The following is a 20,977-nucleotide window of genomic DNA, read 5'->3' on the forward strand; positions in this document are numbered from 1 at the left end:
ACAACCTTAAGAGAACGTTCTCAAAAACCTGATGGAATTAAAAGTTTTATTGTCAATGAACCAAAATATATACAAAAGCCTACACGAAATTAAAAATATAATCAAGACAAAATAGAATGCAAACTTTAAATAAAAATAGAATAAAACCAAATGTAAATAAAATATATTTATAAATAAATAAACTCAGGATAGTCATTGTGGTGACAGAAATATAGACATTTATATTTTACATGAGTTTCAGTTGCTTTATAATTTAGGGACAAAGTGTATGAACTATATTTTTTCTCTATATTCTCCAGTGAGACTACAACCACAAAGGCATTTCTTATTGAAGTGGACATTATTGCAGTGGGGTAAGGTAAATAACATCATTGCAACATACAAGAGTCAACATTATCCGCTGTAATATACTTGTAAGATACTGGAGCATCTTTTGATACCAGTGATGAAATGTACACGTTCATGCATCATTTAAAGGCAATTTAAGCAAAAGAATAACATTTTGGCCATAAAGTTGACAGAATTCTACAATTATTACACAGCTTTTGTGTTTAATTTTCAGTTTTTTAACAGAAAAAATAAAATGAAACATTTAATTAAACTGAAAAAGACCGGACGTTTTTTGGGAGAGCCAGTGAAGTGTTGCACTGATGTACACTCCAGTCCAGCAGGTGGCGCAGAAAGATAAAAGGACGGTGTGGACGACGTTTATGTGGAGCCGCGAAATTGTAGCAGAGTGAGACCTCTCTTCTCCTCAGCAGTTAGCTTTCGGTTACGACACTCAACTGCGTTTGGTTCACGCTCGCCTCACTTTTATTGACTTCTGCAAGAGAAACCGATATGTTTGCCGTCAGGAACGCTCTCCGCCGCGGCTCCAGACTCTCAATCTCCGCAGTGGCGAGGAGAGGATGCGCTGGAGGAGCTGGCGTCCCCGTGGACGACGTGGTGAACGGACTCACCGACGACCAGATACAGGTTCAGTCACGTCATGACTTTAGCTAAAATAACCCGACTTTTCGAACGTGACGTCTGCTGCACAATTCGTCCTAAAGTCGGTCAAAGTGAAGAAAAAAAGTCAATGGAGTTTTAATTTGACGCTTATTTACAAACACAGTCCTTCTGACGCGGTTACGTCACGTTAGCTAACAGGAGAAGTCCTTGACGTTAGCCGAGATCACGAAGTTGAAAACAACAACACATTGATTTCATTCTTGACAGCCGTTAAATGTCACTCTGAATTAAACTATTAAATCAAGTGTGGAAGTTATCTGTGTGTTATTGTAAGTGTTTTCCAGCTTCAGGTAGCACTGCTTATAAACGTTCTCTGGTTAGCGTAAACGGAAAGAAAGTGTGGGTTATTAAGGTCAGTCGAACACTGCCATACGCTTCATTTTTATTTATTTAAATAAAGTAAGATAGAGGACAGTCTTTGTTAGGGTTTTTTTGGCACCAGGAGGAGGAGAAGAATGGCAGAGGTGTGGTTCTTTTAAAGGATTTGATTGGACAGAAGTAGCTGCCCTTTGTTGTGGTCATTCAGGAAGGTAGCAGAGCATTAGCAAATGTTTCTATTATTTTCGATGAGTATTTCTCTTTTCACTTTTCCCTTAACCAAGAAATGGTGTTTAGTCTGTGTGTGAACAAACACAGACTATTATGCACTTATAGCAATATTTTAATAATATTAATTGTATGTACAAAATAAATGGCTTTCTAGTTAAAAAGGAATACAGAGAAGAATTAAAAGGAGAAAAATCACAATGTCACGTCCCCCTTAAAGCAGCCTTTAAACAATAAAAATAAATGTTTTGTGCAGATATAGAAGATACTTTCACAGAAATATATTAAAGGTTAACAGAAAAATTTACTCTTGAACTTGAAAATAAATAAACAAAATAATTTCTTATACATTGGTTGTTACAAGGATACTATGCAACCAAAAGCTTTGCAGCATGATGGCAGAAATGCCAGGTTGTATGCATTTCAGTTACCAGATTGTCCTCTTCGCTGTGACGTACGTTGTAAAGTAGACTTTTGTTTGTGGTTCTTTTTGTGTCATGACGGTGCCCAACCGTGACAGGGGTTCCATTCACCCTGTCGTAAAATCAAAAGTATCTTGGAGAAGTTATTTGAGGGTCGACATCCCACAGTGTATTTCTTAAAAATGTACCAGAGCTCGCCAAATGTGGGCTTTTATGGCCAAACGAAACCTAGAGGAATATAACTATATATATTATAACTATACCATAGCAGAATCAACACTGCAATTTCTCAAGCAATTTTATTGTGGACCTGTTGAATTTCCCGGGGACTCGTACAAATCACTACTTTTGGGTCCCAGGACTCACTACATTGAAAACCTGTCACTGCTTCATGGTCATTTGTCCCCACAGCCATCAGGATTTTTAATAACTCAACTAAGCCCGGGTGTTTTAGTGACTTCCCATGTTTTTAGAGTTTTTGCACTGTCCTCTCTGCCTTATCCAATGTTTTTAAGCCAGTAACATTTATCATTTTATTGCTGTATGTTTTTATGGTTGGATGTGTGTTGTTTTTATTCATTTATATGCATTGTTAATCCAGTGTGAGCTACGGGATACTCAAATTTCTCTAAGGGGATGAATATAATCTACCTTCCTATCCATCCATCCATTCATCATATAACATTACTAAGAAATACTGTGCAAATAATGGTGGTCAATTGTGGACAAAATAAGACTTTAGAGAACCTCATTATTTTGAACTTTGGGAAACACTGAACGACATATTTCAACATTTTTTCTGGTACTTGTTTAATTGAAGTCTGTTCCTGTCGTTGTGTTCTCACAGCTCAGACAGACGGTTCAAAGGTTCTTCGCAGAAAAGCTCGCACCGTATGCCGATGACATCGACAAGACCAATGAATTTCCAGGAATGCGGGTGAGTTGATGCGTATGCGATTATCAACATAATATCTGTTGTGTTTACTTTAAAGCATGCAGCAGAAATTCTGTATTGGTAATTTTTCTTTTTTGCATTATCCCTTTTTTTTTTTAGAATTTTTGGAAAGAGTTGGGGGACATGGGGCTCCTCGGGATCACTGCTCCAGGTATTATAACTGGAGGAAAACACTCTCATACTACAGTGTATGTAAAAGCATCACATAAACTTACAGAAAAGTGGTAAATAATAAATCTATTAACAATCTATTTAGTTTTTTCTTTGGAGGTGTTTTTAAAACTTATTGTATGTCTTTCAGTGGAATATGGCGGCACAGGATTGGGCTACTTGGATCACGTCATTGTGATGGAGGAAATGTCCCGAGTGTCGGCAGCCATCGCTCTCAGTTACGGTGCCCACTCCAATCTTTGTGTCAACCAGATGGTGCGTCACGCCAGTGAGAAACAGAAGGAGAAGTACATGTCAAAGGTCAGTGCCGATACACCTTGTACTGTTGGAAGATGGGTGGGAGAGAGGCCCTAAATTAATAAATAAATCCCTCATTTTGCCACGGTTCTTCTTCCTGTTGACAGTTAATGACGGGAGAGCACGTCGGTGCTCTGGCCATGAGTGAACCCAACGCTGGCTCAGATGTTGTATCCATGAAACTCAAAGCCAAGAAGAAAGGTACAACACACACACACACACACACACAAGAAACCTGCAAATGACTCTATTCCATTAGTACTGCTGTACACATTTATTATTACACCAGCGAATGTGTTTTAATCTTTAGGAGCTGTGTGCTGTTAAAATGAAAGATTTAAGAGCCCATAAAAACGTTAAGGGCACAATAAAAATTAAAGACATGTTTTTTTTTTATAGGGAAATTACTTGAAAACAATATAGTACCTTTTTTTTGTGTAAATATTTATGAGTTTTTCTTTTAAAATCCATTTTGTATTTATTATTTTTATAATTATATACCTTATACTTACATACTTGGCCCTTTTCACACTGAATATTACATTTCAAGTGACTCTTACTCAGCAGGGCAGCGTGGGTTGTCCACTGTCAGTGTGAACATAGTGTGTGCACGTCACACTTTACGCTAGGGAATATTATTGACGGCCCATGTGGCCATGCATATTTAATGCCGGACATACAGCGTTCTTCAATAGACACACGTAAGTGTCCCACACAAAGCCCAAATGTCACGATTCTCCGTTTATGTCAGTGTGCGTCTGTGTTTCTTTGAAGTGAAGAGTTCTGCTGCTTTTGTGAAATCAAAACTTTGCGACAACTTGTGGTGCTCATCAGCCGTGTCGCGCTTTCCTCGGCTTCTTTGGGCTGTTTGGATTGGGTTTCGGAGAATCTGCGTTCCTGAGGCACGCCGGATACGGGAATTCCGGTGTCGATCTTCCCCAGATTTCCCCCAAAAAATCCAATCAATGATTTAAGTATTTGGCATTTTTTTCACTAGACATTTTGACAATTTTTATTGCCAGCCAAATCCATGTGACAATGACCAAAAGCCGACATATACCATAATGCTAACGTAAACCCTGATGTACATACTGACATCCGTAGATCGAGACAGCAACTTGGCTTAAACTATAACTCTGTTATGAATTAAGTTTTTGTTTTTAAGTAAGTCGTTGGATAATTTACTAGTTTCTGGACCACACAGTTTGCATTTTTGTTTGGCAGATTGAAATGAAGTGAGATCAGCAATTTGTATTTTTTCCTCCAGAAAATCAGACTTGCTGCTTCTCACTTATTGCTGCTGCCCTCTGGGGAGAGGCTGGGCTGAGTCAAATAAAGCAACTGAATGGCTCGGAGCCAATGGAATCAATGAATGCACATAATATATAAACATGAATTTCAAATGATCTCTAAACAAAAACAGAAAAGATGTGAGGAGAACAGAATGACTAAGGCGCACACATTCACAGAGAAGTGTGTCAGGCTTCCACAGTGAGTGCGTCAGTGAAGTTATCTGCAGTCTGTGATCACCGCCTGTAAATACTGATTTTGTTGATCGTAAGGATAATGGCAAGGAAGTGATGTGTGTGTGTTATGTCTGTTCTGGTTTAACCACAGAGACTGAAGTGTTTCCTGGATGAGAGCATTTATCTGTTGCATAGACACAAAATCCTCTCTCTCGACTTTCTTTTTTTTTTTTTTTTCCTGCGACAGGCGATTACTACGTTCTTAACGGCAACAAGTTCTGGATCACAAATGGACCGGATGCGGATGTCCTCATCGTGTACGCTAAAACGGATCCGGATGCACATCAAAGAGGCATCACGGCTTTCATAGTAGAAAAGGTAAATCCGTGTGGTGTATTTTCATCCCCTCAGCTTCTGGATTGATGTGTTGCTCCGGGAATTGTGCTCTGTTTTCCGAGCTCAAACTTGGTCTGTGCGTCAGAAATCATAGCGTTTTACACTCTCTGTGTTTTGTAGGGAATGCCAGGATTCTCTACGGCACAGAAGCTTGACAAACTCGGCATGAGAGGATCCAACACCTGCGAGTTGGTCTTTGAAGACTGTAAAATCCCAGGTGTGTGTTTTAAAAACCTCAAGCTGCCACATGGCGACTATTCCTGCTTAATGCGTTCGTGTGCGAGTGGATTCTGTTTCTGTTGACTGAGATTGTTGATTTCTCCGCCCACGCTTGTTTGTTTGTTTGTTTGTTTGTTTGTTTGTTTGTTGTAGAGGAAAACGTTCTTGGTCCACTCAACAAAGGCGTTTATGTGATGATGAGTGGATTAGATCTGGAGAGGCTGGTGCTCTCGTCTGGACCTATTGGGTAAGTTCACATTCATAATAATACATATCATGTATGTGGAGCAGCTGTAACATTAAAACCACTTATCTGGGAAATGGCGCGTTACAAAAACTGAAAACCGAGTCTTACTACAATCCTTTTACTAGGTTCTTTGGCTTGAAAGAAGAAAACTAAGCTTGTGTGAGCAGATCGTAAAGTTTCTTTGACCTCACTTATTCAGTTACTAAGTGCTGCTGCTACTCACTCGGCCTCGGGATGTTCTGTAGAATATAAAAGCGGGGTTTAATTGTCGGTTAAGTCCTTATGGTTTCTAAGTGCAGCCCAAAACAAACAAACAAACATCCCATTTGACGTTGTTATCTGTGTAGTTTATATTTGCCCACATGAGCCATTTATTATAGTCACAGCCATAATAACTGGAAACATTTAGATGTGGTTCGAAAGTGTAACGTTTTTTTTCTGTAACGCAACTCACACTTTTGGCTTAAAAAACACTGAGCGTTAAGGTTATTGTTCTTGTGTATAAAGTCACAAGTTGCTGCTTAATGTGATCATAAATGAGTCCTAATTATTACTCCGCAGCATCATGCAGGCAGTTCTGGACTTTGCTATTCCCTACCTTCACGTCAGAGAAGCTTTTGGACAGAAGATCGGTCACTTTCAGGTTTGACCTTCACTTATATTATTTAAATGCTTCATCATATACATTTCCTTAGGTTTGTAGTTCAGGGTCCTAACATGATGTCACGTTTATGTGTTATACAGCTGATGCAGGGCAAGATGGCCGACATGTACACCAGACTGAGCTCCTGTCGCCAGTATGTGTACAACGTTGCCCGGGCTTGTGACAAAGGACATTTCAGTGCAAAGGTGGGATCATTTTTAATCATACGTCGGTTAGAAAACATTGTGTAATACAAGCACAATTACATGCCTTACTGCATATCTATCTGTTGTGTTGATTTGGTTTAATGCCAAAATTTTGATGCTCGAACTACGGCCTTAGTTTGATTAAACTGTGCATGTAAACGTACTGATTGAATAGTTTACTTTTAAAAAAAAAAGTCTAAATCTTATGGTAATAGTGACTGTGTCGGTTTGTGTTGCCGTTGCAGGATTGTGCCGGAGTCATCTTATATTGTGCTGAGAACGCCACTCAGGTTGCTTTGGATGGTATTCAGTGTTTGGGTAAGTGCTCCGAACCGTCAGAAAACACACTTTAAACTAAAATACAGGCTCTGCAGAGAAATTGAGGGATATAAATTGTGTGTGTGTGGATATGGTTGACTGCATCATGTTAACATTATACCACTAGTCAAAAATCACTTTCCATGCCGGGCTACGACATGCATTCATCGTCTGGCCTTTAGCATAGACACTTGATATTAGTTCTTTTGCAGAATTTACATTTTAGAAGTATTTGTTTGTGACATAGAATCATTCAACTCAAGTAAAAGACTCACATTTGTATGATTGTAAGCACCGTTGTTTTCATTGTCTTCCTTCTCTGACTCACATTTAAGACACCAGTGTCTTTTACGTGGAGGAATAGAGAAGGAGGTGTGGCTTAGTGGCAGTTACCTGTGCGCAACAGTAGTGAAATGTGTTGGTTTTCATTCCAGTGCTCATGCTAACAGGTCAGAGCAGCATCTCAGCCTGTTAGAGCCGCCATCATATTCCCAGCTCTCTCTTGCGCTGTCACTCATTGTCTTGTGTTTGGAGATTGTTTGACAGATTTTTTGACAGATTTTACCGACTACTGTCAATGAAAAGGAACTAAGGTCAGTCTGAGAAGACGCTAGATGTCTCTAGAACACGTCGGGGTTTTGTTTTGTTTGAATAAACAAAACAGATCAGATGATTGTTCTCTGTGTGTGTGTCAGTGAATACAGTTAGATGGATCTCCCTTGTGCGGCAGAATAAAGTATTTTGGTTTAGGACAGAAAGTCAGTAGATTTGTTGCTAGCTGCTTTTTTAAAAATAATTTTAAAAAAAGTCACGGAAACAGCTTGTATTGTAATTGCAAACATAAACAAACAGGACATTATTTCCCTTTCTTTCCTCTGGCTCGGTCCATTCCGTCTCTGTGTCTGTTATTATATCTGTAATGTGTAAAACGCCGTCTTCTCTCTTTTTTGGTGTTTTGGGGTTCCATGCGGGCGGAGGAACAGGGGAACCTTTTCAATTTCCCTAATCCCCAAATCTGCATGTTTTTGGCCTGTGGGAGGAAATCGGACAACCTGGAGAAAACACACACAAGCACACACACAGGGAGAGAACATGCAAACTCCATGCAGAAATACCCTTGTTTGGACCAGGTCTTGTGTGGTTAGCCATTTTGCATATAGTTCATTTAAGGTCATTTCAGTAAAGACAATTATACAGAATGTGTGTGTACATATGTCCACCATTTTTGTAATTTCATCATATTAAAGAAAAACTAAGTCCCCACGGTGATGCAGTGGCGAGCATTGTTGCCTCACACCAAGACGGTCACTGGTTTATTGAATACCAATTTGACTGAGGGTCTTTCTGCATGCAGTCTGCATGTTCTACCGTGTGTGTGTGTGTGTGTGTGTGTGTGTGTGTGTGCGCTTTCTCCGACAGTCCAAAAACACACAGAGGTTAATTAGACACTCTGTAGGCGTGAGAGTGAATGGTTGTTTGTCTCCGCGTGTTTGCCCTGGAATCGGCTCCAGCCTCCTGCAAACCCTCATGTGGAGGATGAGACATTTTAGAAAATGGATGAATAAAGAAAAACACTTCTCATCATGTTGTCATGAGCAGAAACCAAGTACCGGGCTATAATTGTGTCAATATGTTAATGACAGAGCACGAGTTGAAGGGCAGAAGGTTTCTGTTGCTCGTCACACTCAGTGCCGTCTTAATTTTTCTGTCTAAACTAAATGGAAATTAAATTTGTGATGAAATGCAATCAAACACTGTATTATTGATGAGCAGAGTGTGGAGAGCCGGGACAGATACAGTGTAGTAGCAGCGCTGCAGCAGGCGTGGACATGCATGCAGATAGCAAAGAAGAAAAGAGAGGAGTCGTCTTTTCTGATTTAAGCTTTATATTCACCAGATTCTGACTGATTTGTTCCCTTTTATATCCAGTAAACTTCTTCCTTTTTTGTGTATTTTAACAGAATAATTGTAGGAGTTAAAGCCGTAGTTTAAATGTATACTTCTGATTATTTTTGAAGATTAAAAATTGACTTTACTCAGCCTCATTTAGGCTTTATAGTAAAGTCTAAAGGGTTTATTATTATTATCACAGTATAATGATAATAATAATAATAATAATAATTTGTGCTTGAATGTCCATGTCAAGTGTGACTGGTTTAGTTTCATGCTTGTGTTTTTTGTGCTACATTTGATCATCGTGTTTGATCGATCTTAGTGATATGTATGTAGATATAATTTATGAAGCCGTGTATACTGGTTTGTCTATGGAATTAGATTTGTGTCAAATGTTTTCACAATTCGAACACTTTTTAAGAAGCAAAAAAACAACAACTATTTAATCATTCAAAAATATTGTATTTTATTGTTTGAAAATACACTCGTTCTTTACGCTCCCTCACTTGTTCTTTACGGTCCCTCACTTGTTTTTTACGTTCACTTACACTCCCTCACTTGTTCTTTACCCTCCCTGACTTGTTTTTTACGTTCCCTTACACTCCCTGACTTGTTCTTTACTCTCCCTCACTTGTTTTTTACGTTCCCTTACACTCCGTCACTTGTTCTTTGCGCTCCCTCAGCTGCCTGCTGATTGGCTTCTGAGTTTTGGAATGACAAGTTTTCCTTGTCGACATCCAACAAATTAACGTTTGTCAGATTATAAACGTTAGATATTTACAATTATTTTGACGGATGTCGACGGAGAACAACTTCCACACGGACAGCGACTCCAAACCTGTGACTACTTCCACTCCAAAACAAGAACAATAAGTGTTGCTTGGAAATATTGACACAAATCTAATCCCACATTTGTCACACAAGTCAACAAGGATATCGCAACACACACACCCACTCGAGAGCAACCAGGGGGCGGGGGGAATCAATAATCTGATGTGTTGAAAGTGCTTTGATCATACACACACCTAAAAGATTATGTGTCACTTTTCAACAGGCGGGAACGGTTACATTAACGACTACCCCATGGGGCGGTTTCTGCGGGACGCGAAGCTGTACGAAATCGGCGCGGGCACGAGCGAGATCCGCCGGCTCATCATCGGACGGTCGTTCAACGCCATGTTCAAATGAGCCGAGCAGGAAAAGAGGCGATCGCTGAGCGATATTTGAGTGTCTATCACCGTGGCTGTTACTCGCACTCTGGACCTTTTTATACTGGAGGATGATGATGATGATGATGATGATGAGTTGGCTTGACCTGGGATTATGATCCAGAGATGAAATCACGGAGTTGACAGCGATGTTACTGCAACAGACTAAACTGAATGAAATTGTCTTTGACTGTGTGAAGTGGTCTTTGTGTCATTACAGATGTTCCTGTTTTGTGATGAGAATGAATTTGTAAGACTTAAACCGTGCCTATGTGTTGGTTATTTGTTTTATTTTCGTATGGATTTTTCTAGTTTGTTTCAAATTTAGTTCAACTAACTGGGAAATGACTTTAGTTTTTCATTTGAACACTACGAGAGAGACTGCTGCTGCTACTGACGTCTAATGAGAGGAAGAGGGTTGTGAATGCTGTATTATTCATCATGTAAGGAAAAAGGCAAAAGAGACACTCCAGGACATCTTGACCGGTCGCTGTTATAGAGTCCCAAGGATGTCCTCATATTTGCAGTGATTCTTGTATAAAACAGAAATGTAAATCAATTCTTTGTAGAGTCACAAGTTCAATGCAAACTGTTTCTCATCATGAAGCAATAACAGCTAATGTGATTTATTAAAAAAGAAAGTACAAGACACTTTGGAGGCTGTGAGTTCTCTTTAAAGAATATTTAACTACCTACAGCAGCACACTATGAAAACTGATGATGTGTAATTCTGCTATTGCAGTTGTACTGTAATAATCAATTTAAAATCAATCTATTGAATTGATTTTTATTTTTATTTTTTTTAATTGAAACTATTTAGATTATGAGACGATGAGGGTTATCACTCGCTCATCTTGCTCATGAGAACCAGGGATAATCCCTTAACCTAAAGCCCACTGCCGTCTCACGTCGCCTTCCTTCCATCAGTCGTGATGTGAAAAGATGAATCCGAGTAGTGTGAACTCATTTGAACATGATATTAAAAAGTTACACAGTACAGCTTTAAAGGAATAGTGTATATTTGACTTACTGCAATATCTCCAGTTTGGATGATGAATCCTCATCTCATGGCTTCCACTTGTTTCCTCTGGAGTAGATATTCCTTATTCTTGAGTTTGTTGTTTTATTTCTTTAACCCTAGTCGAGATTTTTAAAAAAAGGGGGACTTTTCAAAAGTGAAGACCCTCATGTGGCGAAAGATAAAGATACTGTGTCTTCTCCCGTGGCTGTAATCAGAGACGACTGTCTTGTCTTGAAAAATGTGGGTGCATTTATGGTTCAGATGTATCCGATGGTTCAAAAGTAAACAAAACTCACTTCTCTACACACAGTTCCTCTGTGTGAATATAGAGCTCATTGTTTTCAAGGAAAGCCAGAAGGGGGCGCGAGAGTGCAACGACTGAAACTGTCCCACTTCATTTGAATAATACGTGGGAGCTCCGTTTCACTGTGGATTTTCCCTTTTACAGGAAGTACGTCGTCTGTTTTAAACATTCATATCTGTGCCACTCTGAGCTCAGAGCTATCGGATTCAAACGTTAATCCGCCGAGAATGTAGTCTCAAATAAATCCAACCTTAATCTCTCACGCGTGTTTTCATAATCATACGAAGTAATGTAAGAGAGACGTAAAAAAAAGCCTTAAATGTGTCACTGTGGCTTTATGAACTTTCTGATATTTCTACTCGACAGACCCTTTCAACTTTATTTCTGCTCCAACAACACCTGATTCTACTGGTCAGCCCAAACCTACGGCCCGTGGGCCAGAATCGGCCCACCAGAGGGTCCAATCCGGCCCATGGGTTGAATTTGTGAAAATGATCAGAATCCAATTATACTATATTTTCCAGATACCTGTGACTAAATGTTTTGTGCCATTATAGATCCACTGTGATCTGTAAATTGTGTAAATGGTAAATTTAGGCATAATATTGTTGAAATTGCGTTTATTTTTTCCTCAATAATGTTCATGTGTTTTGTAAAAACTAGTCAAATTGCACTGCATGTGGCCCCTGAACTAAAATGAGGTTGACACCCCAGACTTGCAGGACAGTGGGTCTCCAGGACCAGGATTTAAAAACCCAGCGTTAGAGGAAACGCTCTTGGAACCTTTAGAAAACGTGCTCTAAAGGTTGTTGTATGAAGGTTGTAGAAAAGTAGCATTAGGGGAACGTTCAGGGAGCCTTTAGAGAACGTTCTTTGAAGGTTGTATGAAGGTTATGACAAAGTATGTATAATCATGAATCACTTTGTGAGGCTGGTGGTTTATTTCATGCATATATACTAACATGCACAGTCCTGAGTGATTGTAATGCAGAGTTCACGTCTCAGTGAAGGAAGCTGCAGTGTAACCGCTGCATGCTGACTGTGCTCTGACCTTCTGGCTGTATGGCTCTTTATGAAGCAGGAAGGACTCCTCCCTTTGGGGGGGAGACAAGGGGAGAGGTCCAAACTGAATGTGTTATTGTCAAGAAAAGGTTTCACATCAGTATTGACTGATGTATAATAATAGACTATCCAATAAGACATCAAGGGCTTTACAGTTGAAAAGAATTACTTCAAGAACTTTAAAGGTTATTGTGAAAAATAGGCTACTAGTGAACAAAGCCAATAAATCCATGGTGTAAAAAGTGAACGACAACGTATAGATTTAACGGTAACATAACGGTCAAAAAAAACCTTTTTACACCAAACCTAGCACAGCTTCTAACGGACATGTCCACCCAGACAAATTGCTAAATATCTTTTTGAACAACATCAAAGCTCCAAAAAACCACAAGAATATTTGCTCAAACTAACGCTAAACTAAATTAACTTAATACTGTCTCCTACAGTGTCATTATGGACATTTTAGGCCATTTGGGGCTTTCCCTTTTTGTAAGAAAGTCTCTCTCTTGACAATTTATTGCAATTCAAATTTGAATTGTTGTAATAGATCAATAGAGCACTGTGAAAAAAACTAACCATACTCTTATGTCACTGGAGGACAAAAATGTCCACCTACAGAAACGGTTATAAAAACATTGAAGATTAATATATTTTTCTGGGTTTTTTTCACTGTTGTTATTTATGAAATAAATATGAATCTGTACTATTTACATAGCAGTTTTTACACTTAAGGGAACCTTTAGAGGTTGTGACAACTGTTCTGGGACACAGTGATGGACTGGCGACCTGTCCAGGGTGTACCCCGCCTGTCAGCTAGGATTGGCACCAGCGCCCCCGCTATCCTCACATGGCGGATAAAGCAGTAGAAGGTGAGGTGAGATGAGACGACTTAAGAGGGTGGTGAATTTGAAATCTAATTCTACACAAAAACTAATAATAATAAAAACTAATAATGCATCAAAGTCAATATTTTTGGATACACTTTGACATATCCAAAGACTGATAATTATTATTATTATTATTATTATTATTATTATTATTATTATTATTCTTACAATATGGAAAATAACCATTTTTTGTGGGATTTAAAGGGTTGAAATGTTTGGTAGTTTTGAGCAGGGCACAAAAAAATATGAATATTTTTATAGCAGTTTCCTGCAGGTGGACATTTTTGTCCTCAGTGACTTCAGCAGGTAGTAAATTAAACTGAAGCCTGAGGGTAAAAAATGGCACTGAGTGTCCATCAGAGACACCGTGGACTCGGTCACATGGCAGAGCAGGTTTTGTTCACACAGGAGTCACAAACCCTTCATTCAGCCCCGGAGCAGCAGCAGAGTCCGGCCCTAGTCCTCTTCCAGTCCTGTTCTAGTCCTGTTCTAGTCCTGTTCCAGTCCTGCTGTTGCTGCCACAGGCTTAATACAAGTGTCAACGGAAGAAGAAGAAGGAGGAGGAGGAGGAGGAGGAGGAGGCTTAAAGACATTAACTAGGTGAGAGCCATCTGTCAACCACAGCCGGACTACTAGCACCACCACCGCTGCTGCTGCTGCCGGGGACAGGGACATGTGGACGGCGCGTCCGTACGTGGCCCTTTAAGAAACTCCATGTTTTCTCTACACGGTGCGTCAACATAAAAAAAAAAGAAGCCGACGATGCTTGTTATGTAAAAACACGCTGAAGTGACTCGTAGTGTCGCGGGAGCTCTGTGGAACAGTGGCCACGCGTGGACCCCGTGTCGTGGTTTTCAAAAGTCAGTTGAGTTTAGCAGCGGAGCAGCGCAGTCTCGAGCGAGGAAGACGAAGAAGAGGAAGAAGAGGAAGGGGGAAAAAAAACAAACCAACAACCCAGAAAGGCTTCACGCGACCAACTCAACATGAGTCCAGTGTGTTTTGCGGGACGTGTACACCTGACACATCACCCACTCACACTGTGGACGTGAGTTCTGGTCTCGCTGTGTTTTCTACCCCACTTCAAAAACGGTAAGAGTCTTTAAAAAACAACAACAGAAGGTTTTTAAACTGTCACGGTAAAACTGAAAGTGTCAGCGATGAGGTTCCGATCTGCAGCTGCTGGTTTTGTTTCTGGACCATTTTGTTAATTCGTTGTTTTGGTTTCAGCCTAATTTTGCATTTAGAAGTGTATTTAACCCTCCTGTTCTCCAAAAAAACATCTCTACAACTTCATATTTTATGAATAATACTTAAAAACTTGGTCAATAATTTACATTTTTGAGGTTTAAATGTCTTGCTGGGGTCAAATTGTTTGTACATTTGAGGACAACAGGAGGGTTAAATGTTTCGGGAAATGATTGTTAAGTTAAAACACATTTCTGGAGTCTATAGGTTTTGTTGCAAGATGATTTTGTCAATTTGTTTGGTTGGTTTCACCCTAATTTTGCATGTATAAGCGTGTTTAACCTTCATGTTCTACGGTATATTATCATATTTAATGACTGAAGTGGAATATTTTATTTAAAGGGCTTTATGTCAACAAAGACACTTAAAATATCTTGAGGGAATAATTTAAAGTTGACTAAAGTTGACTAAAGAAAAAGTTGAAACACAGATGATAATTTTATATTTTATGTTTTTCCTTTTGAACAGTCAAACCATATTTTTTCAAATATGGCACTCTGTGAAGTCAATACAATATTTAGTCAAAATTCAAAAAAAAATGTAGTCAAAATTCATAATTAATTCAATAATTGGCCCTAAACTCCAAGGTGTAACACAGAATTGAACGGCAATTTATTCTTTATTATGCTTTAAAACACAGTCAAAACAGGCAGGAACATTTTTTTGACCGCAGAGGAAAGTGAGACATGCAGTAGGAGACTGCATGTCTCACTGCCCCTTTATGTTCCTTCCACTACCTTTTTAGAAGGAAACATTGCCCATGATGTTTGTTTGTCAAACACACATGGTGATGTGATATAACATGTTGTAATATAAATATTATATGGGCAGTTGGTAAAGGAATCTCTTAAAAAAATGTTAAGAGTTTTAATAAGTGTTTTAATTTATCCTTTATTTAACCAGGAAGTTCCCTTTTGAGATACTAGATCTCTTTTTCCAGGGTCTTCCTGGTCAAGATAGTACAAATAGTTACAGAGACAAAACACTTTCAGATATAAAACTCACAACACAATCTAAAAACTAAAAGGTAGTAGTTAAAGGAGAGTTAAAAAAGAAAAAGATAATAGATAAGAGATAATAAAGTAAAATGCAGAAGTACACCATAGGGCCATACCAACAAGATCTGAACCCCTTTAAAAATGTAAAACAACATGTTTCTTCTTGCTAAAATTGAAACCGGGAACAGTTCACAAATTTTTAATATGTTTTTAATCCAGAACAAAGCAATACAGATCTTTTTTATCAGTAGCAAAATCTCCCCGAACTTGTGAGAGCTTTTTGTTTTTTTAAATCCCGACTTCACATGGAGATTGTGAATGCAGTTCTCTGTTTAAACTGGTGCTCAGTCTGTCTATTAAACACTGGACCCAACAAGAGACGTCTTAACGTGTGGTGGCACATTTTTACACTTGTTAGTCTTGTGAAATTACATGTTTCTGTACATTTGTGGGGTTGTCGATCAGGATTTGACCTGAGATCACCTCCTGCTGCAAAGTACGGGGGTTTTAATGCATGAAATGCGAGTTTATTGGTGAGTTCCTCTGCATAGTGGTACAGAAAAGGCCTGACAATAGGGCGTCAGTGTTGAACGTGTTGAGTAGATTTGTGTCTGTTTGGTTCTCCACAGCCTTCACTGTTACAGCAGCAGCAGCGTGTTGGATCAGAGGTGCAGTGACATAATCCTATTATTTCTGAGGAAGTGTCCTGTTATGGCCACAGAGGAGGGGGGGATTATGACTCCCAAACACTGTCCCTGCTGCTGTCACACAGGAGGCAAATGCTTCCTGCTCAGATTCAGGCCATTAAACCTGGAATAATGTGGTTTATTGGTATTTTAAATGATTTTAATGTGGCTTTAGGTCGTGTTTTTAGTGTAATCAAGACAATTTTCCACCTCTGTGGACAATAAAGATCTATTCTTTTCTGTTCTGTTGTTTTCATCGCGTAAAATATTGCATTAAAAGTTCTTTTTAATGTAGAATGCTTTTCCCCCCACTCACTTGTCAATATTGTCACGCGGTGTTGCTCCACAGACGGATGTTAAATATTATCTAACAGGACTTCACGCGGCACAGTGGGTGTGATTTGTTTGGATGCTGCTCAGGAGAAGCCTTGGTCTTCTTTTAGATGACTTTGCTGTCAGTCCATGATCTGCACCATGTTTCAGTGGTTTGAGCTGTAAATTCATCGCATCTGTCTTCACCGTGGACGACTGTGAGTTGCACGGTTTTGGAAACCTTGTCCTTTTTATGAATGATCAATTATCATTATGTATAATTCAGGACGGCAACTAACTGTCGAGTACTTGTTTTATAGCGGTTTTCTGGAAGTGGACATTTTTGTCCTTAATGACTTAAGCAGGTAGTAAAATGTCAGAAAAATGAAAAGGTTTACCAAACCTGGAAATTATGATGTTCTCAAACGTCTTTGTTTTGTCCACAAACCAAATATTATTCTGTTTTAACAACTTCTATGTTTATATGGCGCAAAGAAAGGCGAAAAAACTGATTTTTTTAAAAAAAAGACTCATTCGATTACAATTCATTTAGTCATCGATTAACTGTCGAATAATTGTTGCAGCCCCATGGTAAATTGTCAAACCATAATCAGAATTTCAAACGATGCAATTAGCAAAACTTTTCACCTTGTTATACTTATTGGCGATTTTATTGTCAGGGAACGGGGGTTAATTCCTTTGCTGCCAAATTGCGATTCTGGAGGCTTGGAAATGGGAGTTCAGATTCTTGTTATTGAATGATGTCACTATTTACCATTGATTTGCACTCAGCATTTGTGTATTAACAGGCGGCTTGTGGTGTCTCTCGTGTAAACACACCTCCATTCATTCAGAAATATCTCTCATCGCCAGCCTCTAATCATAATGAAGATAAGATTGTCATTTTCACTGTGGAGGGCTGAGGGCAGGCTGGTTTATTTAACCGTCTCACTGAAGACTCTGAACATTGTCCAGCCTCCATAATTGAGATGAGACATGATGGAAAAATATCGATGCACCCATCTGCGTTACAAATACAAAGAAAACGGTGGTTGTTCAGCTTGTTCTGCCATGTTGCTGGAGGTTGAACTGAGGCTGTGCAGTTGATCGCAAATATGTGTTTCAATTACGATTATGGCCCCAAACCGTTACAAATGGGGGATTTCATTCTGAAAATAACACTTTGAATGATGCAACGGTGTCTGACTTCCTGTCCTGCTCATCATCTGTCAGAAATAGAACACATGTGTTCAGTGGAATCCCTGGGTTAAATAAGCAGTGTGTGTATGTATATATATTTATGTATGTATGTGTATATATACATATTTATGTATATATGTATGTGTGTATATATACATTTATGTGTGTGTATGTATATATATATATATATATATATATATATATATATACACATTTATGTGTGTGTGTATGTATATATATATACATTTATGTGTGTGTGTGTGTGTGTATAAATATATACACATATATGTACATATGTGTGTGTATATAACGTGCAATAAATTCCATATTTGTATATATTTTCTTTTTTTCTTAACCATATATTTGAGTATTTTGTTAATTTAAGTAGAGAAAAAGAAAAACTCAAAGAAAAAGCAGAACTTCATTCATCTCTGTCGTATACATAAAGTAAATAAATTATGTTACAGCAGCCAATGTACCACAGCGTCTTGAAGGAACATAAATAAATAAAGTAGCCAGCTCATTTCAGCTTATCACCATTCCAGCCATCTTCTTCACTATTATTTTCCAGAAAATTACAGAAAATACTCATTAAGCTTATTTTGTAGTTGTGTAACCCGTCGTTAAGCTTCCAAAAAAAGCCCACACATATCGAATAAAGCTCTTACAATTTTAGAGGTATAACAACATTTTCTGGATAAATATTCAATTATCAAGTCCGTGCTCCGCGCTTCCACTTGTTTCAAATTCAAGTCGGCGAGTGCTCGTTTCAAATAATCGGGATTATTATTGTTTGTTCAGGCAACATTGTCCCCGTACATTTGCAAAGCATGAAGCACATGCTCGTAGCGGTTCCTTTCGTGTCGACTCTGGTTTTTGAACTTTATCGCGTTACTGACGGTTGCAAATGCTCAGTAACTTCTTCCAAACCAGCTGGAAACTGGAGCTTCACGCACAACTGCGGCTCTGAATGTCTGTGATAATCCCACCATCATCTGAGATCTGGGAATGTGGACAATATAAATCTCCCAAGTTAGTCTTGGAAGAGGGAAAATCAAGAGAAGTGGTAATATTCTCCCCTAAACTGTGTTTGTTGTGAACACAGTTTACAGCCTGAATTCCTGGCTCAGCTCAGACCTTCTGTATTTACCTAGTGTCGCGTGCAAATAGTCTTTCCTGTAATTTGGGATTATTGCCGTCATTGTGGGCGCACTGGTGTTTGTTGACTTTATCGCTATCTGACTTTTTTGTTGTTGTTCTCAGATTTCAGCAGTTACATGTCGGGCCTCGAGTTTTGTTGTCGCGTTGTCGTTTAAGTCACGCCGGTGCGGTTTCACAGGTAGATTCCCCTCTCTGAATAATCCTAGGGATTGAATGAGCAGTGCATTTTGAGTTTTTCTTAAAGCCATTAGCTGCCCCCCGGTCTGTCCCCCCCTTCTTTCGCTTTCTTAGTCTCTCTTTCCCTTACTCACTCTGGCACGGTGCCCGAGTCACAGCTGTGAAAATTACAGGGCTGTTTCATGGAAACAGAAGAGGAGGAGGAGGAGGAGGAGGAGGAGGGAGGAGGAGGGGAGGAGGCTGGTGTGGTGGGGAAGGAAGGAGAAAAGAGGGAGACCCACAGCCCTGGCGTCAGCTGTCGTCCGAGTCCACAGCTGCAGTGGATGTGTGCTTCTCACACACAGTGGGATTGTTTGTGTGTGTGTGTGTGTGTGTGTGTGTGTGTGTGTGTGTGTGTGTGTGTGTGTTGGAGTGAGGCCTTAAACGTGCACAAACAGAACAGAAGCCCTCACTGTGATTGACAAACATCAGGCTCCTCCAGTGAAAAGCACATGGCACCGAGCATCCTTCAGCTTGGCAGATGCTGAAAGAATGAGTGAGTCTCTGGCAGACGGGTGTGCGCACACGCACACACACACACACACACACACACTCCTTCCTCAGCTGGGTTAAAAATCCAGAGAGCGAGGCCTCCCATCAGAGAGTCATTGTTCGCGATCGGGATGACAATCTCCTCGCTCCGTCTCCATTCTCTGTTCTATTTCAATCCGTCACTCTCTTGTCTCCTCACCCCCCTCCCCTCTCCGCTCCGTCGCCGACTCCCACAAGTTGTCTTAATCTCCCCGTTCCCTCCGCCGCTCGCTCTCAAAGAAAAAGCCCGCGTCTGACGACTCAGTGTCTCAGCAGAGCTGTCGGGGTAAAGAGAAACAGGAGGGGCGAGCGCTGCAGGATGAGATGTCGGGTGTGAGGTTCCCTCTTCGCTCTCATTCATCTCTCGTGCTTTGCTTCGATCGCTCTGAGATCGGTCTTCATTACTGTCACTTTCTGTGTTTTGTTTTTTCCCCCCCATCTTCCTTCTTCTCCCGTTTTTGCCAGTCAGGCTCTTTGGAGAGGAACGGCAGAAGATTCAGATAATTACACTTCCTGTCCAGTCGGTGCCCTGTGCTGCTTAACTGGCCTATAAACTTTACAACAGTAGGTTTAAGTCGAGCTGTCCTAAAATGACTGTCAAATAATTGAGCTGTTGACGAGTCGGCACCATGTCGAGCAGTGAATTTGACGGCTTTTACATCTTTACGCCGTCGCTCGTCCTTTTACTGGTATGGTTAAAAAACAGAGCACATGGTTGGTTCTCTCCAGGTTCTCCGTCTTCCTCCCACAGTCCAAAAACATAACATATGGGGATTAGTTAAATTGGACAATCTAAATAGGTGTGAGTGAGAATAAAGATTTTCCCACTCTGGGAGGCGGTTTTCAAAAAAATACCGTTTTAGAAGCATGCGTATTCACCTAAACCTGTTTCTGTGTGGAAGATGTTAGCCTGCTCCAACATGCCCGTTTCAAATAAATGGGTCATTATCAGAGTTTGCTGATGACCATTTGAATCGGGTTTGTTAGAGCAGGGAAACGTTTAAAAGGTGCAGGACAGTGGATTCCCCAGCACCAGGATTGAGAAACCCTGCTTTAATATGTTAAAATGTGTTTTTCTCCACATTCTACTGGGGGGCCCCCCGCATCACCAGGGGGCCCACACAAGCAGCTGCTTAGTTTCGCTTACACCTTTTGCCGGCTCTGCTAACAGCATTGTCTTGAGAAATGCAGAATAGCGTTTCAGCTCGACTAACATGTTTCCCTGCATTTTAAAAGTCTGAGTTGTTTTAGTTTGAGTTGGACTTGCAGGATAATTAGATTTCGACTGACGTTGAGAAATAACAGTGTGTTCTGCTGTGTTGCACACTCGGGATTTTTCACAGTGATGTGCTTTCG

General features: G+C 39.9%; 2 protein-coding genes across 2 annotated transcripts in view; both read left to right on the top strand.

The window, feature by feature from the left end:
• Window positions 1–711: 711 nt before the first annotated feature.
• On the top strand, window positions 712–10,649 carry ivd (isovaleryl-CoA dehydrogenase). The gene is made up of 12 exons (XM_044048026.1): window positions 712–975; window positions 2,827–2,916; window positions 3,034–3,085; window positions 3,236–3,405; window positions 3,510–3,603; window positions 5,116–5,246; window positions 5,385–5,481; window positions 5,637–5,730; window positions 6,292–6,373; window positions 6,475–6,579; window positions 6,825–6,897; window positions 9,845–10,649. Exons 1-12 carry the CDS (start codon window positions 841–843, stop codon window positions 9,976–9,978), a joined length of 1,257 nt encoding a protein of 418 aa, XP_043903961.1. The 5' UTR covers window positions 712–840; the 3' UTR covers window positions 9,979–10,649.
• Window positions 10,650–13,890: 3,241 nt separating this feature from the next.
• Window positions 13,891–20,977, top strand: part of bahd1 (bromo adjacent homology domain containing 1) — a 30,160-nt gene continuing 23,073 nt past the window's right edge. The window contains exon 1 of the mRNA XM_044048308.1: window positions 13,891–14,361. The gene's annotated coding sequence lies outside the window, so the exon portion shown is untranslated. The remainder of the gene's footprint in view (window positions 14,362–20,977) is intronic.

Source organism: Solea senegalensis, linkage group LG16, assembly GCF_019176455.1.
Source record: "Solea senegalensis isolate Sse05_10M linkage group LG16, IFAPA_SoseM_1, whole genome shotgun sequence".
Lineage (NCBI taxonomy): Eukaryota > Metazoa > Chordata > Actinopteri > Pleuronectiformes > Soleidae > Solea > Solea senegalensis.

Excerpts from the sequence above, each read along its gene's own strand:
- ivd (XM_044048026.1), top strand. The coding sequence starts at position 841 with ATGTTTGCCGTCAGGAACGCTCTCCGCCGCGGCTCCAGACTCTCAATC. Across the intron at positions 3,406-3,509 it reads AGGAGAAGTACATGTCAAAG|TTAATGACGGGAGAGCACGT; the intron begins GTCAGTGCCGAT and ends TCCTGTTGACAG. Across the intron at positions 6,898-9,844 it reads GGATGGTATTCAGTGTTTGG|GCGGGAACGGTTACATTAAC; the intron begins GTAAGTGCTCCG and ends ACTTTTCAACAG.